Source organism: Capra hircus, chromosome 9 (genome assembly GCF_001704415.2).
Source record: "Capra hircus breed San Clemente chromosome 9, ASM170441v1, whole genome shotgun sequence".
Classification (NCBI taxonomy): domain Eukaryota; kingdom Metazoa; phylum Chordata; class Mammalia; order Artiodactyla; family Bovidae; genus Capra; species Capra hircus.
In genome coordinates, this window is record NC_030816.1 from 28,494,901 (window position 1) to 28,516,014 (window position 21,114).

The 21,114-nt window shown below is 44.6% G+C and overlaps 1 protein-coding gene across 3 annotated transcripts in view; it reads right to left on the reverse strand.

Moving 5' to 3' along the window:
• Positions 1 to 21,114, reverse strand: part of ARMC2 (armadillo repeat containing 2) — a 160,081-nt gene that overhangs the window by 7,930 nt on the left and 131,037 nt on the right. For all 3 annotated transcript variants that reach the window (XM_013966445.2, XM_018053095.1, XM_018053096.1), the window contains 4 exons: positions 7,266 to 7,388; positions 6,841 to 6,954; positions 5,010 to 5,142; positions 4,517 to 4,677 (listed from right to left, as the gene is read on the reverse strand). In XM_013966445.2, coding sequence (XP_013821899.2) covers positions 4,517 to 4,677; positions 5,010 to 5,142; positions 6,841 to 6,954; positions 7,266 to 7,388 — 531 coding nt within the window. The remainder of the gene's footprint in view (positions 1 to 4,516; positions 4,678 to 5,009; positions 5,143 to 6,840; positions 6,955 to 7,265; positions 7,389 to 21,114) is intronic.

The following is a 21,114-nucleotide window of genomic DNA, read 5'->3' on the forward strand; positions in this document are numbered from 1 at the left end:
CACTCAAAACAACTCTGTCAGTGACCGTTATAGCATGGTCTCTACTACAGTTTAAGGATCCTGTGCATCACTGCACTCTTTCCTAGCCTGCTGTTCAGCACCAGGTAGCTACCAGGGGTTTGACTACTGTTGTAATGCTTATAAGGCACAGGTCTCACATGTTCTAGAAGCACCTGATGACTCTTTGGCATGAGCATGATGATGTGACCCTCTACTTTGAACACTGGGGTCCCCTCTATCCCCTATCATATAACCTAGGTTCTAAGTTCCACATATCTTGTTATTTAGTTGCTAACTCGTGCTCAACTCTTTGCAACCCAATGGACTGTAGCCCGCCAGGTTCCTCTGTCCATGGGATTTCCCAGGCAAGAATACTGGAGTGGGGTGCCATTTTCTTCTCCTGGGGACTTCCTGACCCAAGGATCGAACCTGTGTCTCCAGCATTGGCAGGGAGATTCTTTACCATTGAGCCACCTAGGGAAGCCCTCCACATACCTCAGATGAATATAAAATAACCTCGAGTCATTTACGTTCACAATAGCAAACTGTATACACTAATCACCCGTGTATACTGGTGATCACCAGTTGCCAGCAACCCTGAGAGAAGCTCATGGTAGTGTGCCAGGGCAAACCACATAAGAACTTCAAGATAAACAGATTGCTCATGAGTTTATGTGAAGTGGCTGTAGCACATCAGGAAGTTTTAGACAACATTCTTTTTAAGCTACTTTCCTAAAAGACTGTCAACATCCCAACCACACTGAGTCCCATTACTTTCTTTTTGCAGCTTCCCATCAAGAAAAAGTTGGGTAACTTACATTAGTATATCAATTGCCCTCCCGTGATTTCTAAAAACAGTGCTCATACTACATTGTGGGACTTTTGTGATATAACAGCTCTTCCTGTTTTCAAAATGGCCTGTTGTTTTTTTAACCTATCGCTGTAAAAAAATTGAAATTTAAGTATACTCTCGCTTATATATCCATTTCAATTGCTGCCACCCAGCTGGCCGGACACAACTACAGCCCATGTCAGAAGTAAGGCTCTGAGGTCCACACTGTGGAGAGGAGAGCCAGAGAGTAGCACTCGTGATCACATGAGACATGCATGCCACACTCTGCTGATGACCTGGCTCCCTGGTAGACTGTGTTTATCTTTCTTACCCGTGCCTCCATCCCCTTCCAGGGGTGGGTAGGATGGGGTAGGGTAAGGGCATACTATGTAATGAAATAGCAGAAAAACACAGGGGCTCAATGTTTACTTTCTGATGAAAAGCCCTGGCTTTGCTACAGTATGATCTTAGGCAAGTCACTTAACCCTCCTAGACGTACCTACCTCCACTGTCACCTAGCTGATGACCTTAGATCTTAGAAGGATAGAATGAACCTCCTTTTAAAAGTATACAGCACTATTAAAGATACCACCATTGTCAGTTAATCCACAAACATCTATCAAGAACCTGCTTTGCCCAAGGCAGTATCTTTTCCTTAAGGTGGCTCCGTTGGAGTGGGGAAACAAAAGGTACAAAACAATAATGCAGAACAAGCTACACAGCTCATGATCAGTTGCTGGGTAAGCAGTGCAGCTTCCCTGTGACTGTGGGCTTGGAAAGCTCATGAGAAGGGCCTGCCAGGACCGGCAGCCTTGCACCGGGCAGGTAAGAGACCTGGCCAGAGCAAAGGTGCAAGGTTAGGGAAGCATGAGGGGAAGCCCAGGCCTGCTCCAGGGAGGGCTGACGGCGGGGGAGAGGCAGGAACAGGCCCATTACAGTCAAGGGCACGCCAGGTGTCTGCCCGTGTGTGAAGCCAGCCATGCCCACATCCCTTCTTAGGTGGTGCCACACGGCCCCACCAGTTTGCTATATATGGTTGACTGTCCCAGCCTGAGGTGCCAAAGGAAACCACAGACAGCCTGCAGTGGAGGCAGCTGCCGCCTGAAGCACGAAAGCCTAGAGCCCAGGAGAATGACTCATGGAACCAGTCACATCTCCCCAAATGGGAGACAGAAAGTCGTGCCAACAGCAGAGGAGACAAAGGCCCACTCACGACAGCAGCAAGAAGTGGCCTTGAGACAGCTGGAGCCATGGCCACGCAGGAGCCTGGAGACGACGAGGGGGAGAAAGGCCTTTTTCCTTAAGAGTGGAGACAGCACTGCTGGGTCTCAGCAGGGTGGGGTAGATGATGCCTGCTACTGATGGGCCGCCTTCCACATCCTGAGTGCTGGTCCAGCAGGCTCTGCGCAACGCGCGTGTTTCCCAGCTTCCTCCTTTCCGGGGCATCCTTCCCTTCAGCTCCTTCACTAACCAGGGTGGAGTTCTCAGTGCTGCCCGAATAGCAGACTCACCTGTGGAACTTGTTAATGACGCACATAATTGGCCTTCCCCAGAGCTCCTGAATCAGAATTCCTAGGGATGGGGCCAGGACAAGTGTGGGGTTTTTGATTGATTTTTCTTTTTAATTCCATATGTTCTGACTCCAATGTTCTGCCACAGTTGAGAACTGAACTCAACGCAAGTTGAGCGCACTTCTGCTCCCAGCAACCCAAGAAAACTTCAAGTCCACAGAGCAGAATGTGAACCTCAATGATTTAAAATTGTGCTCATTTTGAGAAGGGAACCCTCCCACACTGTTGGGAATGTAAATTAGCACTGCCACTATGGAGAACAGTATGGAGGTTCCTTAAAAAACGAAACACTGAACTACCATATGACCCCAATCCTACTTCTAGATATCTATCTGGAGAAAAACATGATTCGAAAGGATACATGAACCCAAATACTCACTGCAGCCAAAACATGCAAGCAACCTAAATATCCGACAGAGGAATGGATAAAGAAGATGTGGGACTTCATATACAATGGAATATTACTCAGCTATTCAAAAGAATGCCATTTGCAGCAACATAGATGGACCTAGCGAGTGTCATACTGAGTGAAGTAAGTCAGACAGAGGACAAATACAATATGACATCCCTTATATGTGGCATCTAAAAGGAAATGATACAAATTAACTTATAAAACAAAGATACTCACAGACTTAGAAAACGAACTTCTGGTTGCCGGGGGAAGGGACGGTTAGGGACCGTAGGAAGGTCATGTACACACTGCTATATTTAAAATGGATAACCTACAAGAACCTATTGCATAGCTTTCTTTCAAATAGCTCTGGTCCGGAGTTCCTGTTTAATAACACATTGTTTCAACAAGAGAATTTACCAAGCATCTTCACAACCATGTTTTGAGAACTAGCTGTGTGTCAGGTTCTATGTGAATTTCTTTGTGTAGGTCTATTCATTTATCACCCTAACAACTCTGCAAGTGAAAGTGAAGTCGCTCAGTTGTGTCCGACTCTTTGCAACCACATGGACTGTAGCCTACCGGGCTCCTTCATCCATGGGATTTTCCAGGCAAGAATACTGGAATGGATTGCCATTTCTTTCTCCAGGGGACCTTCCCAACCCTGGGATCGAACCCCGGTCTCCCACATTGAAGGCAGATGCTTTACCGTCTGAGCCACCAGGGAAGCCCAACAACTCTGCAAAGTGGATGTCAATCATCCCCATCTTAGACATGAGAAGATATACATTCAGAGGTTAATATGCCCTGAGTTAAAACTTGGCATGTGATAAAGTGAGACCTGAACTCAGAACTGCCTGACTACAGCCTCTAGTCTTCCTGGAATGCTCTCAGGATGCTTGTTTGATTCTCACAACTCCCTGCAACACAGAACAGATATAACGTCCCCATTTTACAGATGAAAAGACAGTTTCTGAGAGATTCTTATGTCGAATCACACCATCCCAGAGAGTCAGAATTTGAACTCACAGCCTCTGGGTCACACTGAGCCTTTCTGCATGGCTTTGCTGAGCCAACACGGTGCTTGGGAGATGATAGGCACATCTTCATTTTGAAAATGAAGATTTTCCACTCACTTCTGACCTAAATCACTGCTGTTAGACCTACCCCAGGATGAGGAGAACTATCCTAAAAATAGAAACTTTTGCAATGGAAGAAACTCTCATCTTTCCTTTGGTTTGTATCAGTGATTTCCTACCTTTCAGTGTATGTCAGACCACATAGTAATGTCAAATGATTTCACAGACTCTCCCCGCATAACACAATCATATATGCATAGGTTCATTAAAAGCATGACTTATTTCAGAGTAGCTTTTAACCATATTTTCTCAATTACAACAATGTCTATATACTTTTTAAACAACAGCAATACATTTATGCCTAGATCGTCTATTTATAAGCTTATAGAAAATTCAAAAGAAGGGGGAAAGCCACAAAAGAAATCATGATAGCACCCAATGAGTTAAAGGTCCTCATGTCCCCACTGTATATAAGATTCAGCCTCTTCCAGGTTATCTTCAAATTATAATCATCTTTAACGTCTCCTGTTCCTTATCGAAAAAAAAGCTACCCAAAGGCCTACCAATCTTTATCCACACAGGTCACAGGAAACAATTTTTCTCATTTTGATAAGATTCACAGATTCACAGTCAGGAGTCTTACCTAAGAATGATGACAGCAAGGCTAAGAGTGTGTTGGCAGCCTCATCTCCAAAACAGGATGAAGCATTGGTGATGTTTTCACTGAAGTTCCATAGCGTTTTGCAAACCAAGCAGGCCAGCTGCCAATCAGTAGGCCCAAAATCTCTTAAACAATCCACTAACCTGAGTGAAAAGTCAAATTGAGAAGTTATTAGGTCAGCATCTTTTTTATATTTTTAACATGATGATTAACTTTCTTTGATACTGAATATACATTTTATATGTAATTCAGTGTTATTAAAATAATTTCACATCTACCAATTTAAGTAATTAACAAATTTAAGCAATAATCTACTTCTGAATTATTTTAAGTGTCCAGCGGAATCTAAATCCCCTCCTTAGCCTAGCTAGGCACTTCCAGATGGAGAAGTATCTCTGCCCGGGAGAAATGAGGAGGGGGGCCTAAGCTCTCCTGTGAATCCTGATTGAGTCAGGACTCCGTGCCTTGAACTTACTTTTTAATGCCACCTCCTTCTTTTAGGATGACTCTCTTGTCTCTGTCCACGGTGAGGTTTAGGAGAACACCACAGGCAGAAAAGCAAATGTCCTGATGCTTAGCATCCAGCAGAGCAATCATGAACTTGTGGACTGGAAGGGCAGAGAACAAATGCAGACCAGTGAAGCGCAAGCCCAGCTGTATCTCATTCCACAAGTGGCATAGGGGAAATGGGGAGCAGCTTGTGAAACTGGAAACTCTGCTAGGGGATCTCGCCCACTCTTCGTAGGGCTTCCCCACTGCCCGGTGGGGAAAGTGCCTTCACCAACACCCAACACCGTCACTTGAGAACCTGCTCCCCACCCCCAGGGTCCCTGTTCCCAGGTACTGCTGTATCCACCGCAGCATCAGCTCTCCCTTCCAGGCAGTGGTAGAGTCCCCGCCCGTGGAGAAGAGGGAACCACCTCCTTCCAATCACACAGGTGCTATTCATTTCATCTCTAACTTCTGGTTGTTCTCAAGGGCTCTTTTGAACCTCCAGCAGAAATTTTCTTAAAATACACAGCCCTGGAAGAGGGGCAGAGGGAGTAGGCTTCAGTGATCTTCCTGGGAAGTCCTCCAAGGCCATGGCTTGTAAGAGAAGACTTGCTCAGACTGCTGGAAACCAGTGCGCAGGGAGGCCAGACTTCCAGTGTAGGGGACGTCTTGTATCAGAACAGGCTCCCCCCGCCCCCACTGCCTTCCCTTACTCCTAGAAATGGAACTATTTGTCCTGTTTGCTCATCGCCCCCAGCAGGGTTTGGGGGAGAATGAATGGGCGTGCGCTCCTGTTCCCCTGCTCACCTGAGAGGCAGCCACGCCACGCTGACCTTGGCCTACTGTTGGGTCAGCAGTGAGCTTGGCAAAGGCTGAATCACATATGTTTTTAAGAGTTTAAAGAATATACACCAAAATTTAACAATTATCTCTGGGGAAGTGTTTTCTTTTTAATCTGTATTATATAATTTTTCTATCATGAACATGAATAATTAGGTATTTTTAGTTACTGTTTTTACATGAAATATTTGAGAAAAATAGTATGTTTAGTATACACTGTTATGTACCTGCTACACAGTTGAAGAAATAAAACATTACAGATCCAATTTTATATTTGGGGCATCCATTCAAATTTAACTTTGTCTTAAATGTGGAGTTTCTAATTTCAAATGCATTTATGCCTTATTCCATTAGCGCATGAGTACATTATATAAACAATACCCAGGACCATTTCGCATGTTTTAATACAATATTAATGGTATTATTTCACATGTGTCCTTCTATTACTACTAGCTTTTTTGCTCCTATAGTATGTGTTTGAGGTTGATGCATGTTGATACATGAACTTCTAGCTCATTTATTTTAACTGCTGTATAAGTTTGGTTGCACAAATATACCGTAATATATTTATCCTCTTACCTGTTGACGGACATTTAGGTTGTTCCCATTTTTCACGATTACAAGCAGTACTATAATAGACATTCCAGTGCATGAAGGAGCAGGTCTTTGGAGTCCATTCCCATGGACAGAAATGATGTGTATAGATTACTTGTTTCACTTAAACACAAACACATACACACACCATCTCAAAACTCAAAAGACCATTCATCAGGGAGAGGGAAACCCTGAGAACACAGCCCAGATCTATCTTGGCATCCTGAGCCAAGAGCCTCACAGATAGACAGAACAGAATGTAAAGCACCGCTTGTCCCAAAGCAGAAACAAGTGTTAGGTTCTTGTGACCCAAGCTGCGAAACCACTCAGTTGTTTACTGCCAAGACGTGACTGCTTTTGAATGTGTGTCACTGACTCACCATTTTTCTGCACTATGAAATCGCAGATGTCATGGTCCTGGGAGAGATTTCCAAAAACACGCACAGCCTCCAGGATTCCATCCATGTTGTTACTCACGAGGAGCTTTAAGAGCACTGGGTTTGGTGACCAGAGAAATAAAATCAGTGAATTAAAGTTTTAAGTTAAAGGCTATTAGAAACCAATATCATGCTAAATACTGTAACTTAAAAATTAAAAGTGATAATAAAATTCCAATGACAGGGGACATAAGCAAGAACTAAGAAACTAATGTGTCCCCATATTCAACTTTCTTAGAATTAAATCAGGCTCTTAGATACTTGTACCAGAAGTCAGAAACTATAAACGCCTCTAGTTCTGTGTTTAGTTAACAAAGTCAAAACCTTAAATGAACATGCATCTCCCCAAACCCAACTCTGAACCTTACATTCAGCAATATATAGCTTTCTGTCTTGAATTATGGAATTCTTCACTTTGTAGTAAGATAAGTTGTTGATAGTTGCCGTAGTGTTGATCACCAGCTCCTCACAATCATCAATTGACTTGGATTCTGAAATAAAGTGAGCATAATAACCTCAGATATGCAGATGTCACCACCTTTATGGCAGAAAGTGAAGAGGAACTAAAAAGCCTCTTGATGAAAGTGAAAGACGAGAGCGAAAAAGTTGGCTTAAAGCTCAACATTCAGAAAACTAAGATCATGGCATCTGGTCCCATCACTTCATGGGAAACAGATGGGGAAATAGTGTCAAACTTTATTTTTGGGGCTCCAAAGTCACTGCAGATGGTGACTGCAGCCATGAAAAGACACTTACTCCTTGGAAGGAAAGTTATGACTGACCTAGACAGCACATTAAAAAGCAGATATATTACTTTGCCAACAAAGGTCTATCTAGTCAAGGCTATGGTCTTTCCAGTGGTCATGTATGGATGTGAGGGTTGGACTATAAAGAAAGCTGACCGCCAAAGAATTGATGCTTTTGTACTGTGGTGCTGGAGAAAACTCTTGAGAGTCCCTTGGACTGCAAGGAGATCCAACCAGTCCATCCTAAAGGAAATCAGTCCTGGAAGGACTGATGCTGGAAAGTGGAAGGACTGATGCTGAGGCTAAAACTCCAATACTTTGGTCACCTCATGCGAAGAGTTGACTCATTGGAAAAGACTCTGATGCTGGGAGGGATTGGGGGCAGGAGGAGAAGGGGACAACAGAGGATGAGATGGCTGGATGGCATCACCGACTAGATGGACGTGGGTTTGGGTGAACTCCGGGAGTTGGTGATGGACCGGGAGGCCTGGTGTGCTGCGATTCATGGGGTTGCAAAGAATCGGACATGACTGAGCAACTGAACTGAACTGAACTGAAGGGTATCAAAGACTCGCTGCAGGGCAGAAGCCACGACCTCCTAACTACAGCCCAGCTGGTGCAGGGACCCACTGCTATCCCAGGCAAGGTCTACATGAATGCCATGTTGTTGCTTTATTTCCCATGACTCTTCCTACAGGGAAATGCACCCACGGCCGGGGACCACTCCAGGCCAGCATTTGGAACACTCTAAGCTCAGTCCCTCTACCCAGGGGTCTGGGAAAGTCAGGCTGATCTAGTCCCTGTATGCAAAGGTGATCAGAGCTGGTATGCCCTGACCCAGAACTATCCCGGGGCTTGCACCTTGGGAGTCTGTTCCCCAGACCCTGGACCTCCCAACAGAATGGCCCTTGGGTCATAATCCGTCTATAATTCCTATCAGTGTGGCCTTCCAAACACGCAGGCTCTGACCACCTCTCACCTCCCCTACCACCACCTAGTCCATTTTTCACCTCCTCACTGGCTTCTCTTCTTCGCCTTGGCCTCCTTGAGCCTGCCCTCAATGTGCGGATCCTTTAAAAGTCAGTCAGACAACGCCACTCATCTCCCCCAGCCCACAGGCCCGACCTGGCTGCCCAGTCCTTACCTCTTGGGCCTTATTTGCTGCTCCAGCCTCAGGTCCCTGATGCCAACCACACCAGTCTTTCCCTCTTTTTGAGCATTTCAGCCTGAGCCTACCCAAGAACTTTGCACTGCTAGTCCCCCTGTCTGGAATATTCCTTCCTCCAGTTATCCTGGCTTACTCCTCATGTCCTTCTGGCTGCTGCTTAGGTATCACCTTATTGGACACAGTCTCCTCAGCCACTCTGTATAAAATAGCATTGCTACCCACATCCCCTCCCCTTCTTCCCTATAACACATGGAACGACCTGACTTATGTGTTTAATGTCTGTCTTCCAGCTCTAAGTTGTAAGCTCCATGAGACTAAGGACTCATTCTTTTCATCATCACATTCTCAGCATTTAGAACAGTGTCTGCACAGAGTGATGCTCAACAGACAATGAGTAAGAACCTGGTGTATACCACAGGGAACTCTACTACACACTCTGTAATGACCTGTCTAGGAAAAGAATCTAAAGAAGAATGGATATGGTGAACAGCAGTGAAGAGGCCGGGGTGTCCTCTGCTCCTGGGCCTTCTCTAACATTGGCTCCAGCCTTCCCAAGACTCCCATCCTGGCGACTCCAGCAGGGCCTCTGCCTCAGCCCTCGGGCACAATGAAGACCAACATCCAACAGCCAGTGAAGGTTTACACACTCAACAAGGACCAACAGCGGCGCCAGGCATGTTATCTAGCAATGTGGAGAGGCTGAAGGGCATGTCCCAGCTCGTCAGGGTCTGACAAAATGTGGTCTACTGGAGAAGGGAATGGCAAACCACTTCAGTATTCCTGCCTTAAGAACCCCATGAACAGTATGAAAGGGCAAAAGAACATTGAAAGATGAGCCCCCCTAGGTTGATAGGTGTCCAATATGCTACTGGGAAAGAGCAGAGAAACAGCTCCACAAAAAGTTTAAGAGGTAGAGCCAAAGCAGAAACAACGCCCAGCTGTGGATGTGTGTGGTGGTGGAAGTAAAGTCCGATGCTGTAAAGAACAATACTGCATAGGAACCTGGAACATTAGGTCCATGAATCAAGGCAAGTTGGGAGTGGTCAAACGGGAGGTGGTAAGAGTAAACATTGATATTTTAGGAATCAGTAAACTAAAATGGATGGGATTGGGCGAATTTAATTCAGATGACCGTTATATCTACTACTGTGGGCAAGAATCCCTTAGAAGCAATGGAGTAGCCCTCACAGTCAACAAAACAGTCTGAAATGCAGTAGCTAGGTGCAATCTCAAAAATGAAAGAATGATCTCGGTTCATTTCCAAGGCCAACCATTCAACATGACAGTAATGTCCCAACCACTAATGCCGAAGAAGCTGAAGTTGAATGATTACATGGAGACTTACAAGACCTCCTAGAACCAACAGCAAAAAAAGACATCCTTTTCATTATATGGGACTAGAATGTAAAAGTAGGGAGTCAAGAGATACTTGGAGTAAAAAGCAAGTTTGGCCATGGAGTACAAAATGACGCAGGGCAAAGGCTAACAGAGTCTTGCCAAGAGAACTCATTGGTCATAGCAAATACTCTGTTCCAACAACACAAAAGATGACTCTACACATGGACATCACCAGATGGTCATTATCAAAATCAGATTGATTGTATTCTTTGCAGCCAAAGATGGTGAAGCTCTATACAGTCAGCAAAAACAAGACCTGGAGCTGACTATGGATCAGATCATGAGCTCCTTATTTCAAAATTTAGGCTCAAATTGAAGAAAGTAGGGAAAACCACTGGGCCATTCAGGTATGACCTAAATTAAATCCCTTATGATTATATAGCTGAGGTGATGAATAAATTCAAGGGACTAGATCTGGTAAACAGAGAGCCTGAAGAATCTGGAAGGAGGTTCATACCATTGTACAGGAAGGAGATGGTGACTAAAACCATCCCCAAGAAAAAGAAATGCAAGAAAGCAAAGTGGTTGTCTGAGAAGGCCTTACAAATAGCTGAGAAAACAAGAGAAGTGAAAGGCAAAAGAGAAAGGAAAAGATATACCCAATTGAATGCAGAGTTCCAGAGAATAGCACAGAGAGATAAGAAAGATTTCTTAAGTGAACAATGCACAGAAATAGGGGAAAACAATAGAATGGAAAAGACTAGAGATCTCTTCAAGAAAATCAGATACCAAGGGAACATTTCATGAAAAGATGGGCATAATAAAGGACAGAAACAGCAAAGATTTAACAGAAACAGAAGAGATTAAGAAGAGGTGGCAAGAATACACAGAAGGACCGTACAAAAAAGATCTTAATGACCCAGATAACCACAATGGTGTGATCACTCACATCCTGGAATGTGAGGTCAAGTGGGCCTTAGAAAGTATTACTATGAACATAGCTAGTGGAGGTGATGGGCTTCCAGCTGAGCTATTTCAAATCCTTAAAAATGATGCTGTTAAAGTGCTGCACTCAATATGCCAGCAAATTTCGAAACTCAGCAGGGGCTACAGGACTGGAAAAGGTCAGTTTTCATTCCAATCCCAAAGAAGGGCAATGCCAAAGAATGTTCAAAGTATTGCACAATTGTACTCATTTCACACACGAGCAAGGTAATACTCAAAATCATTCAAGCCAGGCTTCAACAGTATGTGAACTGAGAACTTCCAGATGTTCAAGCTGAGTTTAGAACAGACAGAGGAACCAGAGATCAAATTGCCAACATCTGCTGGATCATAGAAAAAGCTAGGGAATTCCAAAAAAATCTACTTTTGCTTCACTGACTATGCTAAAGCCTTTGACTGTGTGGATAACAACAAACTTTAAAAATTCTTAAAGAGATGAGAATACCAGACCACCTGACCTGCCTGGTGGTATGGTCTGATATATCTGTATCCAGGTCAAGAAGCAACAGTTAGAACTGGACATGGAACAACAGTCTGGTTCCAAATCGGGAAAGGAGTACGTCAAGGCTGTATATTGTCACCCTGCTTCTTTAACTTATATGCAGAGTATATTGTGCAAAATGCCGGGCTGGATGAAGCAAAGGCTGGAATCAACCCTGAACATTCACTGGAAGAAATTGTGTTGAAGCTGAAGCTCCAATACCTTGGCCACCTGATACGAAGAGCTGACTCACTGGAAAAGCCCCTGATGCTGGGAAAGGTTGAGGGCAAGTGGAGAAGAGGACGACAGAGAAGGAGATGGTTGGATGGCATCACTGACTCAACAGACAAGAGTTTGAGCAGACTGCAGGAGACAGCGAAGGACAGGGAAGCCTGGTGTACTGCAGTCTGTGGGGTCGCAAAGAATGGGACACGACTTAGTGACTGAACAACACTGCAGTTTGTGGGGTCGCAAAGAGTGGGACACGACTTAGTGACTGAACAACAACAACATGTGTATAACTAATTCACTTTGCTGTACAGCAGAAAGTAACATGACAAAGTCAATTAACTACACTCCAATAAAATTTTTTAAAAAGAACTTGAACCTCCCTGGAAATATCAACTTACAAAACGGAAAGCTGTAGTATTTCAGCGTCTTGGGGGCAGATCAGGATAAAGCTTATATGAAAAATTTTTGGAGCTAGTAATAATAATAATAAACTCCCTTGTTGTAAAAAATAATAATAATAAGTGGTTAATGAATGCAAGAATGAGTGAATGAATGAATGAATCCTTTAGCTTAGCAAATAAGACCCTTAGTAATTTTATCCCTGCCTTCCACTCCATCTCCAGACTCATCTCCTGGTGACTCAGGCCACAGTACAGAGAAGGGCGGATGTTGGGGACCGGTCGGGAGACTCCTGTGGTGTCCAGACGGCAAAAAGCTGAGGTGGGGGTGATGACCTAGGATGACCTCTGGGTTCCTGGATTACAAAACTGGATGGACAGCAATCCCATTCTCTGGATTAATGGGAAGAAGGTCCAGTTGGGGGTAAGGTCATGAGTTAGATCTCTTGGGGTACTTCTGAAGTAGCCACAGTTGATGAGATTAGGTAAGGCAGTTAGGTGGACATACAGGTCTGGAAGTCAGAGAAGTCAGGAGTCGGGTTATACTAAACTGGCTACAGCAGTCTCTGCCTCGCTTCGGGTGCAGTGCATGGCTCCCCAGTGCCTGGAGAACATTCGCCCCCCTCGCTGCCTGGCCATCGGCCGTCGCCTGCCTGGGAAAGAGTCACCGCGGTGCCTGTGCGTGTCTTGGGCCCTGACTTGCCCACTGGGTTTTAGTGGTTAAGTAGTGCCTTTTACCTCTTAAAAAAAAAATAAACTGAATACAGTTGATAAACAGTAGTACATCAAATGTAGAACACAAGGATTCAATGTTTTTATAGATTACACTCCTAAAGTTATTATAAAATAACTGGCTGTAATTCCTGCCCTGTATGGTATATCCTGTTGCCTATCTATTTTATACATCATAGCTTGTGCCTCTTAATCCCATACTCCTATCTTGCCAGCCCCCCACCCCCAGACACTTCCCTCTGCCCTGGTAACCACTAGTTAGTTCTCTATTTCTGTGAGTCTGTTTCTGTTTTGTTGTCTTCATGTGTTTATTTTTTTAGATTCCACAAATAAGTGACATCATTACAGTATCTGTTTTTCTCCGTCTAACTTATTTCACCTAGCATAATATCCTCCAGGTCCACCCATGATGCTGTGAATGGCAAAATTTCATTATTTTTTATAGTAAAATAGTACCTTTTATCTCCTGTATGAAGCCAAAGCTCCTCAGGGATAAGAGGGAGGTTGTGAGCTGGGCAGGAGGACTGTGCCAGCTCTTACACTTTCTGATTTAATTATCTCTCCTTACGGCCTTCTTTTCATTAAAGAGAATGATCTTTTCATAGTCTACTCTATTCAAAGGGAAATTCAGTCATTTGTTACCCTACAGAGAACACACACTGGCCCTTCAGCCAGGGGTCCCTCTGCTCCACCCCACAGCAGCCAGCATGGGTCCCGTACCTGGTAGAAACTCAAAGAATATTTGGAGAAAGCAAGAATAAATGAGATCCTAATTGCCTGTTTTCTTAGTTCAAATACACGAAAGTATTAGTCACTCAGTCGTGCCCAACTCTTTGGGACCCTGTAGACTGCAGACCTCCTGGCTCCTCTGTCCATGGGATTTTCCAGGCAAGGATACTAGAGAGGTTTGTCATTCTCTTCTCCAGGGGATCTTCCCGACCCAAGTGTGTCTGTCTCCAGAGTATCCTCACTTGCTTGGCCGTGACTCTGGAGCTGGAATCCTGATCGTCTACCTGCTGGCTGTGTGACTGTGTGCAAGTCATTTAACCTCCTTGGGGCTCAGTTTCCTTGTCTGCAAAGTAGGGTAATAATCGCAGCTACATTACTAAGTTTTAATGTGTTAATACATGTAAAGGGCTTATAAAACTGTATGGCACATTGCAGATGCTAAATAACCATCTGTGAGATGCATGGACGGGCTATCCAGAAAGATGGCTCCCAGGGAATGGCTTGGGTGAGTGTCTAACACTTAGCAAAGAGGAAGTCTCAGCCCCAGTTCCCTCTGTCCTGGGACTGATGATGCTAGATGTTGGGCGGTGTCCAGGGATCTGTTTTTTTCCTTGCCTTGGAGGGAGAATTAGTTAGCTCGCCCAGAAAAAGAAGGCTAGCTCTTATGTATCACCACCTAAGAGGTGAGGTGCCCCTGTAGGACCTCACGTTTGGGAGCAGGAAGAACATTTGGCATCCGGGACAAGACAGGAGGCATTCACAGCTACCAGGCATCTACCATGAAGGGCTCCAAGCACTTTACATGCATTAAACCCCACAAAAGTTAATTTTTAATAGTGCTTCTATTCAAATGCACTTACAAGCATCTGTGCTGAGATTAGTTACTCAGTCGTGTCTGACTCTTTGCAACCCCATGGATTCTAGCCTGCCAGGCTCCTTGACAAGGTCCCTTCTCCAGGGATCTGGTTGCTATCCTTCACTGAAGCAGAGATACCAGGTGGGAACCAGCAGAGATCAGCAGAGGGGACTTTGTAGAGCTCAGAGCATTCATCCCTGCAGCTGAGCTGCCAAGGGGAGGGTGGAGGTGTATGATCCTCTATCAAGATAACTTTACCCCTCACCCCCATAAAGCTCTTTGAGGGAGGTCAAATCGTTCCAGAGACAGAAAAGACAAGGGATCCCTCTGCTTGCCCTAACAACTGCCCGCCACCATGGGCCAGGTAGAAGGCTTTCTTCACATATGCTTAACCTCAGACGGCACTGAGCTCTAACACAGAGACTGAAGCATTCTCGAATGAGAGCGCTCAACACCTGCATTGGGGCCGGCCAGGGAGAGGGAGTTCGAAAAAGAAAATGCAGATTCCCGGGTTCCACACCTCACTTGATCAGTCACAGCCTCTAAGGGTGGGGTTTAGAATCTGTGTCTTTCATGAGCTCCCTGCATGATTCTTACGCACAGTTTTTGAAGTGCCAGATTTGAGTTTCATTGGTCACTTTAGAGCAAAAGAAAGAAAGTAGGTTATGCGTAAGTATCAATAACCTCAAGAGAGTATACTGGAGAGACCTCACATGGGAATCCCCCAGTGACAAAGGCAGAGTAGCTACCCTCCCAGAGGACTTGATGATGGAGGTATGGAGGGGACAGGCCCAGCCTCCTGAGGACTCTAGCCAAGCCCCCTTGGTTATTTAACCCTAGAGCTAAGAGCTCTGGCCCAATCTGCTCTCTGCCTCTTTCCTCTGCCTCCAAAGCATTACTTTCCTAGAATTCAAACTGAAATTATCCACTGTATTATATTTTTAGTTAATAGGTAGAAATGTAATTTCTAAGCTCATAATATATATATAAGACCAGGAATGTTCTCACTTCACATATGAATAACTGCAATAAAATGAAACATGAAGAGCTTTCTTTCTTGACTATCCACAATGATGTGCTCCCAGTCCAGGTATCTGAGGGCAGGTCCTCAGGCTCTCCCCAGGTAGCTACAGTCAGGTGAAGCGATTTGGCCTGCCAACAGATGAGAACTCATCCGGTGGGTTTCAGGCTCCTGCCAGCTCCTCACTAGCCAGAGAGGCTAAAGGTGGTTCTCTGAGACTGGGTCTCAATAGTTAAGGGGCAGAAGAATCACCTGGGGCGGGGGCGGGGGGGGGGGGGGGAGTTGAAATGCATATTTCAACCCATCCTGTAGGCAAAGCAAGGTAAGACCCAGAAACTAGAAAAGGAATCCTAATGAGCCCCATAGCTGATTCTGAGGCAGTTGGATCCCTGACTTCTGGGTGAAGAACTGATCCTCCAGATGCAGAAAGAAGACAGGGAGATACTAGAGTTCAAGTGCTGCAAGGTTTGAGGTTGTTCAGTTCAGTCGCTCAGTCGTGTCTGACTCTTTGCGACCCCATGAATCGCAGCACGCCAGGCCTCTCTGTCCATCACCAACTCCCGGAGTTCACTCAGACTCACGTCCATCGAAGTCAGTGATGCCATCCAGCCATCTCATCCTGTGTCGTCCCCTTCTTCTCCTGCCCCCAATCCCTCCCAGCATCAGAGTCTTTTCCAATGAGTCAACTCTTCGCATGACGTGGCCAAAGTACTGGAGTTTCAGGTTTAGCTGAAGTTGTTAGAGAAACTCAATTTTTGGAGCAGCTCAATGCAGATTTGCACAGACAGTATAATGTGCAGTCAGCAGCTTGGAAGAGAGTTCTAGACTAATGTGTAGATTTTGAGTTATCACATGGAAGCGATATGTCACAAGGACAGACCTCAGTCAGAATTTAAGAATCTTGGGAATTCTCTGGTGGTCCAGTAGTTAAGAATCTACCTTGCAATGCAAGAGGCATGGGTTTGATTCTTGGTCGGGGAACTCAAAAGCCCATATGCTGCAGAGCAACTAAGCCCATGAGCCCTAACTATTGAGCCCATGTGCCACAACTAGAGAGTCCATGCACTGCAATGAAAGATCCCACATGGTGCAATGAAGATTCCATGCGCTGCAACTAAGACCCACAGCCAAACAAATATTCAAAAATACAAGAATTTAAGAATCCTTAAGATCAGCAACATGTGAGTAACCCTGCCACTTACTAACTTTGTGACTTTTAAAAGTCACTGCATCTCACTGAGCCTGTTTCCTACTCTGTGAAAGGCCTAAAATAACAACCCACTCTCATGTGGCTGCTCACGTGAGGGAACAGATGTTAACATGCTTCTTAAACTGGGTAGCTCCAATGGCGATCATTTTGTAATGCATAGAAATAGAATTACTGTGTTGTAATCTGGAACTAACATAGTGTTGTAGTTCAATTATATTTCAAAAAACAAATATAGAAAACAAAAAAACAAAAGAACTATGCAGCTCCGTAACAAGGGAAGGCAAGGTCAATTACAACCCCACACACCAAAAGCCACGCTCTGCAGCTCAGTCCTCTCAGCCTTCACGCTCTGTGTGTACTCTGTTATGGGCACTTTTCATAAGCTTGTGTATATATGCCTGATATTCCTCCATGATGTACCCTGTTCCTTAACCTACACTTTCTTAAACCTTGTGATGGATGGAGTGTTTGTGTCCCCTTCAAATTCATATGTTGAAGCTCTAACCCCCAAAGTGACTGTATTTGGTGATAGGGCTGGTGAGGTATAAAAGTTAAGTGAGGTTGTAAGGGTGGGGCCCTCATCCGATACGACTAGTGCTCTGATAAGACGAGGAGGAGACACCAGAGCTCTCTGCCCATCATGTGAGGACACAGTGAGAAGGGGGCCATCTACAAGCCAGAAAAAGGATTCTCACCAGGTATCAACCTTCTGGCACCTTGACTGGGACGTCCAGCCTACGGACTGTGAGAAATAGATTTCTATTGTTTAAGCTACCCAATCTGTGGTATTTTCTTATGGCAATCTGAGCAGACTAAGAAACTTCTTTTTATATGAGCACAGCACTGACTATGTGGTGAGGTTATACAAAGGGCTAAAGTTCAAAGGTTACCCCCAAACATTATTTTCATCAGACATTAAAGCTTCTTTCACAACAAACTCTTTCAGAGTCTGGTAGGTAGTGGCAAAGTAGATATCTCTGGATGGCAGTTAATTTCCTTGCACACTGGTAGGCAGAGGTGCCCATGGGAAATGACAAGGCCTAAAAAGTGGAAAGCAGGGGTGCTACAGACTGAACTGTGTCCCTCCCAAATTCATATGTTGAAGCCCCCACCTCTCATGCAGCTTTTAGGAGACAATTAGGGTTAGATGAGATCGTAAGGGTGGAGTCCTTTTCTGATAGAATTGGTGGCTTTAGAAGACAAAGGAAAAATGCAGCCATCTATGAGCCAGGAAGAAAGGCCTCAAGGGAACCACGCCGGCACCCTGATCTCAGACTTCCAGTCCCCTGAAGTAAGAAGGTAAGTTTCTGTTGTTTGAGTCACAGCCTGTGTTATTTTTGTTACGGCATCCTAAGCAGATTAAGGCAGGTTTGGGTGCTTAGCAGTAGGGTGCTGCTGTAACAAATGCCTAAAAATATGGGCAGCTTTGGAACTGAGTAAAGGGTAGAGGCTAGAGGAGTTCTGAGGGGCATGCTAGAAATATGGATGTTAAAGGTTGTGAAATAAAATTCATATTTTATGGCAAGATACTACAAATTTAAACATAACTCTTCTGGCCTCTCTCTCCTCACTGTGCTCTGTGTATCTGCCAAACCTCTCCTTCAGTAGCAATATCTGTTCAACCATAAAGAGCAACATTCTCCTAGCATCAGGACAAGTCCCTCCTTAAAAGATAATAGCCCTTCTTGACTGAGTAAGGGGTCACATGACACACCAGGATGATGCTTCGATCTGGATAACGTAAACTGTCAGTAACACATCATTTGATGTAGAGCCCTCTGTCTCAAAAAATCTTATACAACTGTGCCTTGATTTCTAACCAGTGGAAAAGTTCTCAAGAGCTTTCTGAGATGTTCTTCCTGGGTTACAATCCTCAAATTTGGCTTGAATAAAATTTTCCAATTCTTTCATAGATTCACTGATTACTTTTTCATTGACAAGGTGATTCTGGCAAAGGGTGAAAGACAAGAGAAAGCTTCCATCTTCTTAAAGAACACAGACATAGTCATGAGTACAATGCTGTTAGAGAAATGGACATTAAAGGCCACTCTGGCAAAGTCTCAGATGGAAAGGAGGAGCTGCAAGAAAGGAGATCCTTGTTATAAAGTGGCAAAGAACTTGGCTGAATTGTATTCTAGTGTTTTGTGGAAGGTCTAACTTGCAAGCAATGATATTGGATGTTTAGCTATCATTTCCAAGCAGAGTGTTTAAGGAGAGGCTTGGCGCTTCCTGACTGCTTATTAGCATGTAAGAACAGAGGGATGGGCTTCCCTGATAGCTCAGTTGGTAAAGAATCTACCTGCAATGCAGGAGACCCCGGTTGGATCCCTGGATTGGGAAGATCCCCTGGAGAAGGGATAGGCTATCCACTCCAGTATTCCTGGGTTTCCCTTGTGACTCAGTTGGGAAAGAATCTGCCTGCAATGGCAGAGACCTGAGTTCAATCCCTGGGTTGGGAAGATACCCTGGAGAAGGGAAAGGCTACCCACTCCAGTATTCTGGCCTGGAGAATTCCATGGACTGTATAGTCCATGGGGTTGCAGACTCAGACACAACTGAGTGACTTAAGAGATGAATTGAAGAAGAAACTTTTCAGCAACAGGAGCTAGAACTTGAAGACTTGGAAACCTCTTAGCCTGCCCATATTGCAAGAAATAAGAAAGCGTGTACTGGAGGGAACACTACATGTGTGGTTGTCTTATCACTCAGTACAGAGTTTGAGAGATTATGTGAGCAGAAGCACTGCCAGTCTGAACTGAAGGGGGCAGAGACAGGACCAAGTGAAGGAAGCTGTCAGACTCCTTGGACTTGACAGGGCAGAGTGTAGAGCTAGTTAGTTGGGAATATGCACTATTTTGCAAGTAGAGGAGAAAATGACCCCAGCAGTGATTCAGAGATCACCAGAGCCACTGCCTCAGTTTCAGCAGGTCACACTGGTCTTCATCCCAAAGCCTTAAGGGCAAGACTGCCCTGCAGAGCCCTGTGGCCTAACTGACAGAGCTGTGGAGGCAGGGCCACTGCCCCAGTGGGTCTGGAGGGAATAGCATGTAACCAAAGAGGATTACTCTCAAGTCTTAAGATCTTATGGAATTCACTTCGCTAGGTTTGGGCCCTGGTGGGGACACATCACACTTCCCTTTTTCCCTATTTCTTGCTTTTGGAATAGGACCATCTATCTTGTGCTGGTCCTGCCATGCAGCTTTGCCTATAACTTGTCTGATTTCTCTGGTTCAAGCAGGAGAGGAATTGTTCCTTAGGAGGTCTCATATCTCACAACTCATGATAGCTGATTTAGATGATATTTAAACAAGATCTGGGACCTTAGACTTCAGAGTTGATGATGAAATTAATTAACAAATTTTGGGGCTGTTGAGATGGAATGAAAGTATTCTTCACATGGGCAAATCAGGAATCTGGGGAGGTGGGGGATCAGAGGTAGGATATTATCAACTGCATTGTGTCCCCTCCCCCAAATTTATATGTTGAAGCCTTAAACCCTATGTGATTATTTCTGGAGACAGGACTTTTAGGAGGTCAAGTTAAATGAGATCATAAGGGTAGAGTCTGTATCAAATAGGATTGATGGTTTTACAAGAGAAAGATCATTCTCTCATGTGTACCCACACACAGTGAGGAAAAGCCACAGGGGAATGAAGCTGCCTGCCAGTCAAGAAGAGGGCTCTCACCAGAACAGAATCAGCTGGCACTCTGATCTTACAATCCTAGCTTCCAGAGCTGTGAGAAATATGCTTGTGTTGTTTAAGCCACCCAGCCTGCAGTGTTTTGTTATGGCAGCTCCAACTGTCTAATACAGGGGAAAAGATGGGACCTGGAGTCTATAATTGTGGATAATGTAAAAAGCTGAAAAAATAAAAAGACAAATAAACTTTAATTATGTGGACTAATCCAGGAAAAATCTGGAATTTTAAACTCTGTGGTTAGTTGGCCAATTTTGATAATTTGATTGGCAAGCTTTTTTTTTTCAATAAAAGTTGTGATATAATTCACATACCATAAAATTCACTCTTTTAAAGTGTACAGTTCAGTGGGTTTTAGTAATAATTCTGGTAGCTCAGATGGTAAAGAATCTGCCTGCAATGCAGGAGGCCTGGGTTCGATCCTTGGGTAGGGAAGATCCCCTGGAGAAGGAAATGGCAACCCACTGCAGTATTCTTACCTGGGAAAACCCATGGACAGAGGAGCCTAACTGGCTATAGTCCATGCGGACACAAGAGTTGGACATAAGAGTCGACTTATGATTCAGGAGGATGTATTACTATTTTTTTTTCCTTTTTTAAAAAG